The sequence below is a fragment of the Phragmites australis genome, chromosome 6 (genome assembly GCF_958298935.1).
Source record: "Phragmites australis chromosome 6, lpPhrAust1.1, whole genome shotgun sequence".
Lineage (NCBI taxonomy): Eukaryota > Viridiplantae > Streptophyta > Magnoliopsida > Poales > Poaceae > Phragmites > Phragmites australis.
The window spans coordinates 8,677,354-8,691,476 of NC_084926.1; the positions used below are offsets into that span (position 1 = coordinate 8,677,354).

A 14,123-nucleotide genomic window follows, 5' to 3' on the forward strand; every position below is an offset into this window, starting at 1 on the left:
CGCGGATGGAGCTTAAAGTCAGGACCCAACAGGATATGAGGGGTAAAAAGGTCGTGCATATATGCATGCCCACCGTCCAGGACTTTCTGGTAGGGACCCTTGTTGATGCTTCTATCTTACAGTACACACATTGAATCACCCCATGACCCAAACGTTAAGATTATCTTCAACAGTTTTTCTTTAGAAGATAGAATTTTTTCATGATAAAATTTTCGTTCCGTTACAATAATTTCTCTTTATGATTCTCATCACGAAAAGATTCCAAAATCATTCGCTTTAGGACAAAATTATCTCTTTTTTCCCTTCACGATTCCACTCGAAGTAAAACTCGAAGTAAAACTATTAGAGATGGATGAAAATAAAAGAATGAGAACGAGAAATAAAACCAAGAAGAAAACCAAATAAAGGAAAAATGGTTGATAATAATCTAACATTTCTCACAAATGCCCAAGCCATCGAACCAGACTAAAGCCTATTTGTTTCAGCTTGTAGATTTTAAACTAATGATTTTAGCGATGTAAAGCAAGTGTCCACAGCACAGGCTCTTCACAAGCATCAACAGTAAGACATGGCAAGACAGCATAATTCTGCTAAGTCTCCGGACATGTCTTCTTTGGTCTCCTTTGAATGATGATATCCTCATGATGCCCCACACCCTTACCGCCTTACGCTGGGGATTTTCACTTCTGTACTTCCTTCTTTACGAATATTAAGACAGCAAGATGATTAAGCACCTTTTGTGCTAGAAGGTTCAGCTCCAACCTTCCACCTCTCAAACTCAGCAACGCTCAGCATAAACGAGCTAGCATTCCGATGTCCTCCGCCACCATATTCCTACAAGCAAGATCATACATCAATACTTCTATAAGCTAGAATCAGTCCTGACTCTTGATGTAGAGCCCTTTGAAAAGCTAGGTGAGGGAGCCGTAGAAACCTCATCTGGGGAAAAAATGTACCTGAGAGATAGAAGTGGTGTCTTCTTGTTCTAAACTTCTCAGGCTTATTTTCAGCATCTGGTCATTATTCAGCTCAGGGACTTTATATACAACAGCCCCAATACCTCTGAAAAATGGGCACAGCTTGTATCATGACACCATATTGTAACGAAGTGCAAATTCATATCTTAAATAGTGAATACAAAGCAATGCAAGAAAAAACTAGAATCCGGGTCCATATCGACAGGAGAACAGAAAACTTGCCTAAGATTCATATTACGGCTCTTGCTAGCTAGTTGATTTCCAAGTTCGCTTCTCAAATTTGAAATAGCGTCAGCATCGACAGCCTATTGAACCATATAAAGCCTAACTATATTAGAAAAAACAGTAGCTCTGTGAAAATGAAAAGCAAAGGTAGAAAACAAATTAAAATATTAAAACATTTCGATGCTAGACTGCTTAGGAGTGAAAAATAATCTGAGTATTGCAGAATTACCAGACAATTCCCAAACTGGCCACATCCCAGTGTAATTTCATAGGACTTCTCCAGACAACCATCTATTAATCTTTGCTTCTCTAACAGAGTCACTTGTCCTCGCGAAATGACACGCTCAGGATCCAACTCCAATAACTGCCACAGCCAACACATTTGTATAGAAGGGTTTAGTGAAGTAAACATCAGAAGCGAAAGATGACCATTGATTTGATGACCAAATTGACTGATCTACTGTTTTGTAATAGCAACAGAATAACACATAATATCCAGTATTGAAAGATAACTTCTCACGGAACAACATCATTCCCGAATTTTAATTACCATAAGGTGACAATGATTATCCATTTTTCCATTGAATAGAAAAGCTTTGAGATGATCAGATGAAAATTATTCAACTAAAATCAATAACTGTGAAGTCTTAGGAAAAGATACTGATCCTGAACACAATAACAAATGGTTATAATGCTTATTTAAGTGGCTGCTTTGCTGAGCTGCAGCTTTGAGATGAATATTGTCCGAATTTTAGCTAATCATAACTGTGATACTTTAAACAAATAAACAGCATAGGGTTATGAAAGGAGCAATACATGCATATGTGAAGCAGGATTCACTTCTGCAAAAAGGACTAACAGCAGGTAAGTGTTACCTGATCAAATAATTTACAGTTTGCGTTGACATTGAATTCAATGTCCAAATCTTTAAGCCCACTGCTGAAGGCCTTGCTATTTGGAATTTTCCACCTCCATAAATCCCCATCCTCAATAAACTTGAAAAGCTTATGTACCATTTCAACCTTGTTGTCGGGTACATATTTGACTTCAGCTGCATCCTTACCACTTACATTACTCTGTAAGGTGCTAGCTTCCATCAGGAGCTTGCTTCTAAAGAAGTCAAATGCAATTGTTGCACCACTACGCTGCATGTCTATGACCTTGATCACATTTTGCCCAAGTTTGGCATTCCCACACAAACTTTCTAAAGCAGTCTTATGATGGTCTAAGATTGTTACACTGAAAAGGGTAAAACAGTTAGGGTCAATAGTATTTAATCACCATAGAGCTACTTGTTTGTAAAATGACATTGAATAAACTCTCGTCTGTATTACAGAAAATAACAACACGCAAGAGGATCCGTGCATTTTTCCCCCAAGGAAAATGAGGTTTCAAAACACAACTACAATCAGCACACCTGAGTTAGGCAGGCCAAAGTCACATTTGTACAACTAATGAAATAAAAATAAACCAGGATTTGCACCAAATAAACACCTGCAGAATATGCACGTAGAAAATAGCTAGATAATAAAAAATGAATGCAGATGTGTACAGACCTCTCAACCTTCGGCGCTATGTCATCAACAAAACCAGGAGGCCCCGCAAAATCGAGAAGGTAAACATCTTTAATTTCATCAAACGGAAGTGCATCGCTCCTAAAAAAGCAGCAGATAAAAAGTAAATGTCATCACAATAAGTGGAATGCCAGATAAAAGCGTCACTGAAAGTGTTCGTTTCCAAAGACAAACATACCACAGTAGCACCAAAAAAGCTCCGGTGAATTTTATATTTCAATTCTAATCGATCGTGAAATCCAAGATAAGTTATTTCATTGAGGTCCGGTTATGCTAAACTTATCCACATTACATCCTCTCCCAAAATAAAGACAGTTTCATAGGCACTTCTTTAATCTTTAACGTTGTAAGGTAAACAGTTTGATCATTACACGCTAAAATTAAAGAATAGGAAGTCTGCAGCTACAGTCAGATAGTTACAAAAGGTAAAACTTTGCTCAAATCTACCACACGGCCAAACTGAAGAACTGAAAAGGGCATGCTTCCTGCAGTGCTCGTCAGATTTAATTTCGTGCATTGGAGTCGCAGTGGATAGCAATTTCAGAGCGGAAGAGGAACCAAAAGTCCAGCTTCTAGTTTGGCAGGGCTAACCTGATGGGGTCGTAGACGGTGTTGGGGAAGAAGCGGACGGGGCGGGCGGCGGCGGAGAAGTAGAGGTGGGCGGCGAGCGCGGCGAAAGCGCCGTCCGGGCACGGGTAGTGGTAGAGCACCGCCGATACCTTCCGCGCGGAGCTGGCGCAGGCCATGCGATCGTGTATCGCGGCGCCGAGCGGTGCGGTGCGGGCCAGCGGGCCGAGAGCCGAGAGAGAGAGAGGCGGCGGGTTTTTTTGGCCGCGTGGAAGGCACGGTTGGGGGCGACGGGCGCTTGGGTTTCCTGTGTCGCGGACAGTGAATTTGCAGCTCGTCGGGCTCCAAAACGGCGAGGCTGAGATGTCGATGCAGCTGGTGGCTGGCGGCTGGCGGCGAATCGAGGGGCGGCGGAGGTCTATGGCCGAGCGGTCTGCACGGTTGGGGGACGGGGGTTTCCTCTGGGTCTCCACGGTTGGGGTCTTGGGGGACGGGGGTTTGTGATGTGCTCCAGCGTTGGTCGGGGATCGTTAAGCGCTTGATTGGAGACCCCTTCGGAAGTTCAGATGACGCGACTACATGTTGAATTTTTCTGTCTGGGTTGGATTTGGCTCTTCAATATTTGATCAGGTAATCGGTAATCGGAGTATCTATAAGTGTGTTTTTGGTTGGGTGCACAAGCTCCTAATCAAGTGAGCCCAATGCAATAACCACTTGTTTGGTTGCTTGCACAGAGGTTACAGTTATGCCAGACTAATACAAAAGAGGCCTGTAAGTCAGGTGGAAACGCAAAATACGAGCATTCTAGCTGAGACTGTCCCTATAAATATGGCGTATTTCCCTTGCGACATCCACACCAACTACTTTTCTTCCTGACGCCTTTGCTCCCCCCTTGTCGATGCCTCCGTTCTCCTGACGCACCCACCAAGACCCACACCGCCCCGCTCCACCAACACCTCCCCACATATCTCTGGTTGCAGCGCCACCGCCTCAACCCCGTCCATCATCCGCTGGCCAACCTCGCTGCCGTCGCCACCCACCGCCGGTCGCCGCACTTCCGCTCCTGATGCCCCGCCTCCATCATGCCTACTCCAACCCCTCCCGACACCCGCCGGCTAACCCGCAGATGGCTGCCATGCTGGCCGTTGTCGAGGTTTCCATGGCTGGAGGGGAGAGGAAACTCACTGACGGCGCCTCACAGCGGGATGGGTGGCAACGACAGTGGAGCTCTAGTTCCCGATAGATTGGATGAGGGGCTCTGAAGATGCAAGCGATGTCGTGGCTCACGAGAGAGTCTTTGGTGCTCGGACCGATGAGGAAGAGGTCGGGTCGATCGATTCTGACGAATAGCTGGGACCAGGGTTGACATTGTACGTGGATGCCATAGTCGTGGCGGTCGTGTGCACTTCTCAAGTGAGGTGGTGGTGTTCACTAGAGCTTGGAGGAGGGGAGGCGACCCCCTAGCGCTACCTACTGTTGCCAGGCAGCAAGACATCCTTGTTCAGGTTGCAAGCCAGACAACCAAACAAGATCAACCCAATACAGACTTAGCTAATACATGCGAACCAAACAGGAAGGTCTTGCACCGATGGAGACAGCGTTGAGTTAGCCTGGCCCTAGCTTAGCTTGGTTGGGGGCTTGTGCATCCAACCAAACACACCCTATCTTTATTTCTCTTATACAACACTCTTGGGACTTTGTGAGATCTGATGGGAGCAGTAATGTAGTGTTTGTTCACTCTAATCACAAATACTTAACGTCTTGAAAAAAATTAAGTGGATACCATTGCAAAGTTGCTTATATTGAAAAACATCATCAACCGTGAGGATGACATATAGGCCCTAGGACATAAAAATCAGGATGACCTGCTGGATCTCAGAAAATTGAAGGAACACTCTCATGCCCCCTTGCCGTCGTGGCCCCTACCTCTGCTGCCCCCGCTCCCGCATCCACCACTGCTCCCTCTGATCTACCTGCAGCCCTCTTCCCATCCCCAACCACACAAAATTCACCAATGTCCTTAATCCTCATGGATTTCCCTTAGATTTGCACCCTCCTTTTCGAGCACTTCAAATCCAGCGAGATCCTCTGTCATTGATCGTGTCTGTACCCGCTGAAGCCCCTTCCAGCCCTTCACGTAGACACCTCCACGCTTGCCTCTTTGATTTTGAGCCGCATCGGCCCGGCCTCCTTTGCTGACACCTTGAGACAGGGCCAGCGTCCGAGTAATGGTTGCAGTAACGTTGGCCACCAACCTCTACTTTGTCCCCACACTCGGTCGGAGCCTTCATCACTCTTGGAAGTGTCTATAGCCACTGGTCACATCACTGAGCTAGGAGCGTTACTCCTCTCCGCCACCCTCTGCCACGCTCCCGGTCGTCAAAGATCGCGCCGCATCAGCTGGACGTGGGATGGACTCGGGTCAGAGCAAAGCATTAGTGGTGAAAAGACCCACATTCACTGTGCTCCAACTCGAGTTCTTCAAATTAGCAGGGCAGGCTGGTGAAGCGACTTCATTCCTCTCTGCCCTCCCTCGCTTTCACCCACTACCTCCTGAACACGCGTGGGAGTTGCTCTAATTGCCTCGCTCGCGAACACCGCACTGTTGGCTGTCGCGACATCGTCCGTTGCTTCCAGTGTGGACAGTCGGGTCATCGGGAACGTGACTGCAAGCTGTCACGCTCGTCCGGTCGAGTCTTCTTCGCGCCATACATCCTCCAGGTCTCGTCCGCCTCGCCGGTGTCCAAGCTTCAAACCTAGATGATTTTCGCGATAGTATTTTCCAAATTCACCATGTCTTGGATAACGACACGACCTCTGATGTGTGACTTTGAACTTTTTTTTATAACAACGTATTTATAAAATCCAATAAATTTATAAATTATAGGCACATATAATTTTCATGTTTTCTATTTAAATATTTTAAAAGTCAGTAATAGTTAAAGTTTCGAAAAGTTTAACTGGACTCTTGTACAAAATGTTAATTTTTTTTACTGGGGGGTACTATTTATATGCTGCCATGTTGGATGAAGCTTCATCTTCCTGTCCAACACTGTGTTACTTCCTTCAAAAAATAGGCAATGAAGTTTATATCATCGAAAAGTGTGTATTTCAGAAAGAAAAAAATAGCAGCGAAAGAGTTCAGTTCACTTTCTATCATCGAAAGAGTTTTACGGAATCACGTCAATGAACATCTTTGTTAGTCTGGGTTATATGATCTGCTTGCAGCCATTTAGCAAGTTATGGTACTCAAAATCCAATTTACTGCCAGTCCAATTCATCATACACGTTCATCTTTGTCGCGTCTATTTTATCTGTTCCAAAAATATGAAAATAAACCCCTATTCGTCATGTCAAAATTTTGTGATTGCTTCATGTATGACAAACCAATGTCGACCAACTTTCAAAGCATGGCAGTATTTCCCAGGTTGACAATGTTACAATGTTTTTGGTAAAGTTCGCCAAAAAAATGTTTTTGGTAAAGAAAAAGAAAATAAATCGGTTGAATTGTGATCCCAGCAACTCAAGGTCTCAAGCAGCCCTTGTGCTATTCACATCCAGCAAAGCCCACGGACTCGCTCCGTCAATGCAGCCCATGCTCCCCCAAAACCACTGCCACGTCATCGATCCGCCCCAACTCCAGTTACCGAGACCTCCACCATCCGATCACATCCAACGCCAACAAACCTCACACCCACGGATCCGCCCCTTCGCGCCCTCCACCTCACCGATCCGCGGAAACACCACCGAGCCCGTCCTACCCTCCAACCCCGATCCGACGCCTCAAACGCACCCGTCCGACAAAACCACTCCCCAAAAATCTTCGCCTCCCGCCCAAGGGGAAAATTTCAGTGCAAACCAATTCTTCGGTGCAAACCGTGAAAACTCTCTAAAAAACATGTTTAGATGCACCCAAAAAATCGGAAAAAAATCACACATGTACCTAAGGGGGTGACACACATGCATATAAAAATTCAAGGCTAAACTCTTTTTAGTTCATGAGATATAAAAATGACAAATCGGATTTACATGAGGGGGTGATACTGATTTTTGTCATTTTTGTCAATTTCTTTCCGATTTGTCATTTTTATATCTCATGAACTAAAAAGAGTTTAGCCTTGAATTTTTATATGCATGTGTGTCACCCCCTTATGTACATGTGTGATTTTTTCCCGATTTTTTGGGTGCATCTAAACATGTTTTTTTAGAGAGTTTTCACGGTTTGCACCGAAGAATTGGTTTGCACTGAAATTTTCCCCCGAGTAACCCCACAAACAAAAATTTCCCCACCTCCCTCGCTCCCTCCCGAATCCTCCCCTATAAAGCCCACCGTAAATCCACCGCTCCACCGCACCAAAGCCTTCGCGTTGAATTCCAAATCGAAAGCTCCGCGCACTTCGTAGTAGCAGCAGCAGCAGCGGAGTCTCCTCCCCCTCCGGCGGCGATGTCTGGGCGTGGCAAGGGCGGCAAGGGGCTGGGCAAGGGCGGCGCGAAGCGCCACCGCAAGGTTCTCCGCGACAACATCCAGGGGATCACGAAGCCGGCGATTCGGAGGCTGGCGAGGAGGGGCGGCGTGAAGCGCATCTCCGGGCTCATCTACGAGGAGACCCGCGGCGTTCTCAAGATCTTCCTCGAGAACGTCATCCGCGACGCCGTCACCTACACCGAGCACGCCCGCCGCAAGACCGTCACCGCCATGGACGTCGTCTACGCGCTCAAGCGCCAGGGCCGCACCCTCTACGGATTCGGCGGCTGAGCGCGTTCCCTCCCCCGTTCGCTGCTGCTGTTGGTGCTGCCTTTTCTCTTGGGTTCCGTGTGCTGTGCTTCTGCTTTAGCGTTGTAGAGAGATGCCAGATTCGTAGGTATGTGCTGTGTTCCTTAGGTGATGGTTGTGATGTCCGTAGTGGCCTAGAAGAGTTCAACTCCCAGTTGTACCCCAGTTCGTCTCCTTCACTGCAATGAAATGTTAATTTCGATCGGTTAGCAATTCTCATGGCCCCTCTAGCATTTTTTTTATTTTCCAAGTGGTCGTGCCCTCTGATTTGGTTATTTTTGTTGGCGCTGTGAGCTCCGGTTCGTTTCTTGCAAACCTGGATGCTCGGAGTCGTGGACCCGAAAGAAAAATAAAACAGAGACCCCCCCCCCCCCAAGTGCCAAGCCCAGATGGGCAAGCCCAAGTTTTCGGACGGACCGACCGGCAGTGTTCACCGACGACGGCAACACTGCGTCCCACTCCTAAGCTCCCCGAAGGGTTGCTCGACAAACTGCAACGAAAGGTACGATGCCTCGCTCTTCCGGTAATCAGTGATCTTACTGCTCATTGGATCTTGTGCTTCATTCATTTTCCTGCAGAAAAAGGTTGCCTTTTCAAACGTGAAATCCTTCCGATTGTATGGTTTTTGGAAGGAAAGAAAAAGACATTCACCCGAACACTGCATATGATCCTTTGACTAAAAATGTTGGAAGCATGAAGTTCATAGACAAACTGATGTATATTTCGTTCCATCCAATGTTAGAGATATGGGTTCAAAATAGATATGTTTGCTCTCTACTTCATAGTAAGACACCTTCCAGTATGTTTGATCGAAATCGCAACAGCACTGCTTTATGTTCGTCAGGCGTCAGCCATAATCTCCCATGTGGAAGTTAGCAGAATCTCCTATTTAAGCTTCAGTTACAATGAAATGCAGCTCCTAATGCAGACCATTGCAGTTCATGTTGGCTATCTGTAATGGCTTGCCTGCCTTTGTGTCTCCAACAGCCATAGGTGAGGCTTGGTGTTCTTTTTTGTTGTGTTGTGGTTTAATCTCTGATAATATATTCAGGTATACTGGATGATACGTGCGTGATTAACGTTTTCAGTGGCTGTTGGTATGTGTTGAAGAAACTCAAGAATATGATTTATTCAGATTCAGATCTCCCTCGAGATAATAGTTTATGTCATGTATATCTTCTTATGCGTTAGATGAATTTATTCAGAGTCTCTCTTTATAGACATGGTTATCTCATTTTATATAGCAGGAGGCGATATGTACAATGTACATACAAGCAGATCGTGCCACAAACGGTGGTTACTGTATACTTGACAAAATAGCTACTCCTAGATCTCATTACAGGGGGCATGCCTGGCCCATCCTGATTGTCTTACCGCCCTGTCCCGTCTGCCAAACGCTGTCACACCCGTTGCACGCTCGTCTGCCAGACCATCCCGTAACATTAAATGCTATGGATCGGATCACACTGTCTTTACACCGGCCCACGACTTCACCCGCCGAAAGAGTGCCTGGGAAATGAAGACACATGAATAGATGACATCAAATGCGATTAGACTAATTAGGTGAATATCTGCCCCGCAATCAGTAGGAGCTGGTCGCAAGGTTTCTATCTGCGACTAGAGAACTAGTCGCACGAGCCTCGCCTAGTCACGCAGGGGGGCATGGTTTTAAAAATATTAACTGCCAGCTAGAGTTTGCCGGCCTAGGTCCTCCAGACAGGGAACTCCCTTATTCTTTACATCAACAGTAGCCCCTAAGCTCCATCGCAAATGTGGTGGACTAAGTGGTTCACTGTATTGTTCTGTGGTTGTTGGACACCATTTGGCTGAAGCCGGGCCAGTCGAATCACTTAGGTCTCATGTGAACATAAGTTCGTTCGGAAAGCAATCATCGATGCAACCCATTTTGTGTTCGACTCAGGAAACCCCATATCGAGTGGAGGTTTAAATGTCCGGAGAGAGAGAAAACATGGGGGAGAGAAAAATGCAAGTGGGAGAGAGAAACATTAATTGCTGTCGAACCCGAGAGAATTTTGGTTCCATACATGTATGTTTTCAAATTTTGTGGTGGCTAGACTCCACAATGATAGGGATATCAAGCCGGTCCTATAAATTGGAAAGCCCATGGTTCCCCATCCTTTTGCCATCTCACATAGCGTCTAAGTTTTTGCGGTCAGAGCCCTTCTTCTCCGTTCCTGTTCTTGCACCCGCAATGGTGCCACGCATAGCAATGAGCAAGATTTCCCCAAGTCCAAGTGCAATACGGCGAGACTGAAACACATGCGTGACGTTGGCTTGCTTTCTCACCGCCTGTCTTCTGGATACCACTCCGGGGAGAGCGTGCCTGCTCCCCACTAGGGGGAGGTCATCATGTTTGTTTCCTTCTTCCTGGTCGGTCTTGTGCCTATCTTCTATGAGTTCTTCACCACTATCATTACCTTCTACGACACCCACCACCTTCATTATCATGCTGAGCATGTTTTCTCATATGTGCGAGGGTTTTATTGGGGTCGAGCCGTGTCTCAATCTCTTTTGATTTTTCTACTCGGCCCGGTTAGTGACCGGGCTGGCCACCAGGAGTTGCCGGTTTTGTCTCCGCGATGGTATCACGAATTCCTACCTCGAGATGGGCCTCAAATCGTTGTGGTCGAGTTGGAGGGAGAATTGGTTCTACATATCGTTAGACAACGCCTTGGATAACCTACGCATGCCGAGCACACCGGCGTTGGTCACCGAAAACCGGGGGAGCACCCTAAAGACAACTCCGGAGCCGCTGACCCTCGCCAGTCGGGTCAAACTGCTTAGAGAAGTTAGGCTGACAGGATCGAACATCGTCAGTGATTTCATCAAGCGTCGTTGTGCCCCTTGCAGAGAAGGGCTTGTTCGGCATTCTTGTACACTGGAAGCAACAACGATACCCGGGAGATCTCCGTGGGTAACATCACAACCATTTCTTTGGTGTTTTTTTATATGCTAGGCACAAGACCCTTTACATACTTCTACTGTCTAGATCACACTGATGAGGCCATCAATTTGTGGATCTGGATCCTAATTTCGGTTGTCCTAAGAAAAGATGGTCCTCTGCACGGCGCTCCTCCGCTATGTGACCTTCCTTCGTCAGAGAGGGCTCGACTCAAACTGGTAAGTTCGGCCTCTCCCCGCAATCATTGCCCTAAGTCCTTGTCCTGAAAAAGGATTTATGACTTGGGCCATTGTAGAATCTTTCTGAGGTCGATGTCCAATATCCGATAATAGATGAGGTTATGGAGGTCGTTCGAGACATCAGCCGGGTCGCCCAAACGACCACCCCATTGCCCAGCACCACCCCGGTCGGTCGCCAATCTGGTCATGGTACAGAACAACTTGATCGTGGCTATGACCAGACTGCTCGGAGCCAGCCAGAGACCACGAGTGGGGATTCTACGAGCGGTGCCAGATGGTAGAGGGTTGATCAACCTTGTCTCGATCAGGCTCGCTCCAACTAGATCGGCACCGACCAAACACGCTCCGATCAGGCTAGGGGCGATCAGGCTATTCCTAGCCATGGCCCTACACCAGTGGGGAAGAAAGCGACTAAGGACTTGGCTTCCGCATGTGGCAAACATGGCCCTCCTACATCATGTATGCGATTTTGATGATTAATAATAGCACAGTCAATGATACTACCATGTTTATAAGTATATGGTTTAGTAGGTCTCATGAATGTAACAAAAAAGAAGTCACCGAAGCCTAAACAAAGAGGTAAATAAATTAGATTTGTTCTATAAATTTTAATGTGATCAAATGGGATGAATTTCTCTACAATCGTGTAGAGCACTTCACAAGCTTTTCATAGAGTTCAAGATCATCAAAATCAGAGTTTGGAGCAGAAAGTTATGCTCGAAATACGAAGTACTAGTCAATTAAAAATATACACATCGGATATTCTATCATTCACAAAGAAAATACTCTGGCGTTCACAAATATGCTCCATCATTCAAAAATATTTTCAGCGAAGTCTAATATACGTCGGATATTTCGGCGTTCACAAAATGAACACGTCGGACCATATGAGGTTGGTTCATATGAGGGCATCATGCCGGACCTTCTGGCGTTCATAATGAGTCTGAGTCGGTTTCCAACGGCTACTTCGTAGATGATGTACATGCTGAGTGGTCGCGTGAGTACAATTTATTTATACCAGATCATCCGGTGTTTACAGAAAATTTGAGCCATTGAAGCAACGTCTAGTTCACGGGGTTGAGGCTATAAATACCCCCTCCCCCACTCGATCATTTAAAGGTGCTGGAGTCCATATGAAGCTCATATACAACAGTGAAGGTATTTAAGCCACTAAAGTGTTTAAAATGATCATCCAAGATAATTAAACATATAATTAGAGAGCGATTATTGCTAATAGGCCTAGAAGGAGTTGTGTCTAGATGTTACTGTCTAGAAAGGGGATCAAGGAGTGATCCTAGCTTGTACTAAGTGGTACGTCGATACCTTAAGAGTCTTGGTGACTCGCTGGCACCTTGGGCCTTAGTGGCTCAAGCATGTTGACCCTCCGACTTAGTGTGAAGAGGCAGCAAGACTCTTGTACGAGAATGTGGAGACCATTGCATTGTTGGTCCAAGCTCTGAAGTGAAGACGGTGACAAGTGATCGGAAAAGAGTCTTATGGTGATGCCTTACTTTGGTGGCTTGATGGCTCATCCTACTTGAGGCCTATGTGGCTCAAGGGCCATGACTGGGTGCCATCCATGAGCTATAGCCTAGGTGGCTGCTTAAACGTGGATTAGGGGTGGCTTTTATACAATCGATATTACAGGATAAAAATTCTTTGCGCCAAGTTTGCTCTCTCTACCTTATTTATGATTTCGCATTTACATACTTACAATTTACCTTTCTAGATAGGCTGTAATCTCTTTTTAACGGTAGAGTAGACACACTAGATAAACCTAGAGCAGATTTAGAAAATTAGTTTTAAGTGTTCTAATTCACCCCTCTTAGGACGTCATCGATCCCTTCACCGCGGAAGGATACAAACGCGCATGTGGGACACTAGTCACTGGCGGCTTCACGAGGAAGAGGCTCCTGCTCAACCCTTCGCCCACGCAGTAAGTTTCCTGGTTAGGTGTAGATGCTTTGAAAATTTTCTTTTTTCTTGACTCTATAGTCATTTGTCGCTACAAGTCCTTGACCCTACCATATGCCCCGGTTACAACTCCTCCAGTGCCTCAGTAACATGCTCCAGCCCCCAGCCCCCAGCCTCCAGTGGCTCCGACACTGGTAACACTAGCTGTGACCTCAACGTCTATGAAGCCAATCGTGGAGCCCGCTCTGGGCTCTGACCTGCTTTCCTTGGTCACCAGCCTTCCTATCTCTATCTGAAGACTGATCGTCGAGATGGAGGTGGCGAACAGTAGGTGCGCCGAGCTGGAGAGGCTGGTGGTCGAAGAGAAGGAGGAAAAGTGCACGCTTCAGTGGAAAAAATGGCAAGCTTCAACAGAAAAATGCCATGCTCACTATTGAACACTCTCAGCTTAAGGAAGATGATCGAAAGGCCTGCGATATTCATGAGGAAGCCTTTAAGGTAATCTAGCCCTAAGGAGCCCTAAGGAGCGTCAGGCTGGATGCCGCACTCGAAGGATGACAGGGCCGCTTTGGGTTGCGCCTACATCATCCACATCCTGATGGAGAAGTTTGCCCAACTCCCAGGCATCTTGGCGACGAGGATGTTGGAGGACGTGATGACGACGGTGAAAGCCATGGCATATGTCCTCAAGTGCTACTTTATCGTGAACCTAGCTTTAACCTCGAGACCGTCCGGGAGGGGGTCGTGCCCGCCGGTCCCGTAGCTATGGAGAGGCTGGAGGCAAAGTGTCAAAGGTCGGCGAATTTTGTAGGGCCTATCTTCCAGTTGGAGACCAATGAGGAGGTCGTAGAAGTAGAGTAAACCTCGATCTGTAATTCAAGCTTGTATTATGTATAAATGAAGCTTTTAATTTCTCTGATAAGCTTGTGT

At 46.4% G+C, this 14,123-nt stretch overlaps 2 protein-coding genes across 2 annotated transcripts; one reads left to right on the forward strand and one right to left on the reverse strand.

Moving 5' to 3' along the window:
- Nucleotides 1-402: 402 nt before the first annotated feature.
- Nucleotides 403-3,986, reverse strand: LOC133921520 (uncharacterized). The gene is made up of 7 exons (XM_062366436.1): nt 3,368-3,986; nt 2,759-2,857; nt 2,078-2,441; nt 1,432-1,566; nt 1,200-1,282; nt 957-1,062; nt 403-834 (listed from the first exon to the last, which is right to left on the reverse strand). Exons 1-7 carry the CDS (start codon nt 3,520-3,522, stop codon nt 727-729), a joined length of 1,050 nt encoding a protein of 349 aa, XP_062222420.1. The 5' UTR covers nt 3,523-3,986; the 3' UTR covers nt 403-726.
- Nucleotides 3,987-7,679: 3,693 nt separating this feature from the next.
- On the forward strand, nt 7,680-8,330 carry LOC133921521 (histone H4). Its single transcript, XM_062366437.1, has one exon. It carries the CDS (start codon nt 7,788-7,790, stop codon nt 8,097-8,099), a length of 312 nt encoding a protein of 103 aa, XP_062222421.1. The 5' UTR covers nt 7,680-7,787; the 3' UTR covers nt 8,100-8,330.
- Nucleotides 8,331-14,123: the final 5,793 nt, after the last annotated feature.

What these genes read in the sequence shown, in the direction of transcription:
- LOC133921520 (XM_062366436.1), bottom strand. Translation starts at nt 3,522, where the DNA reads ATGGCCTGCGCCAGCTCCGCGCGGAAGGTATCGGCGGTGCTCTACCAC. An exon ending in ACCGTCTACGACCCCATCAG is followed by an intron (nt 2,858 to 3,367) that starts GTTAGCCCTGCC and finishes CTGCTTTTTTAG; the next exon opens with GAGCGATGCACTTCCGTTTG. An exon ending in GCCAGTTTGGGAATTGTCTG is followed by an intron (nt 1,283 to 1,431) that starts GTAATTCTGCAA and finishes ATGGTTCAATAG; the next exon opens with GCTGTCGATGCTGACGCTAT.
- LOC133921521 (XM_062366437.1), top strand. Translation starts at nt 7,788, where the DNA reads ATGTCTGGGCGTGGCAAGGGCGGCAAGGGGCTGGGCAAGGGCGGCGCG.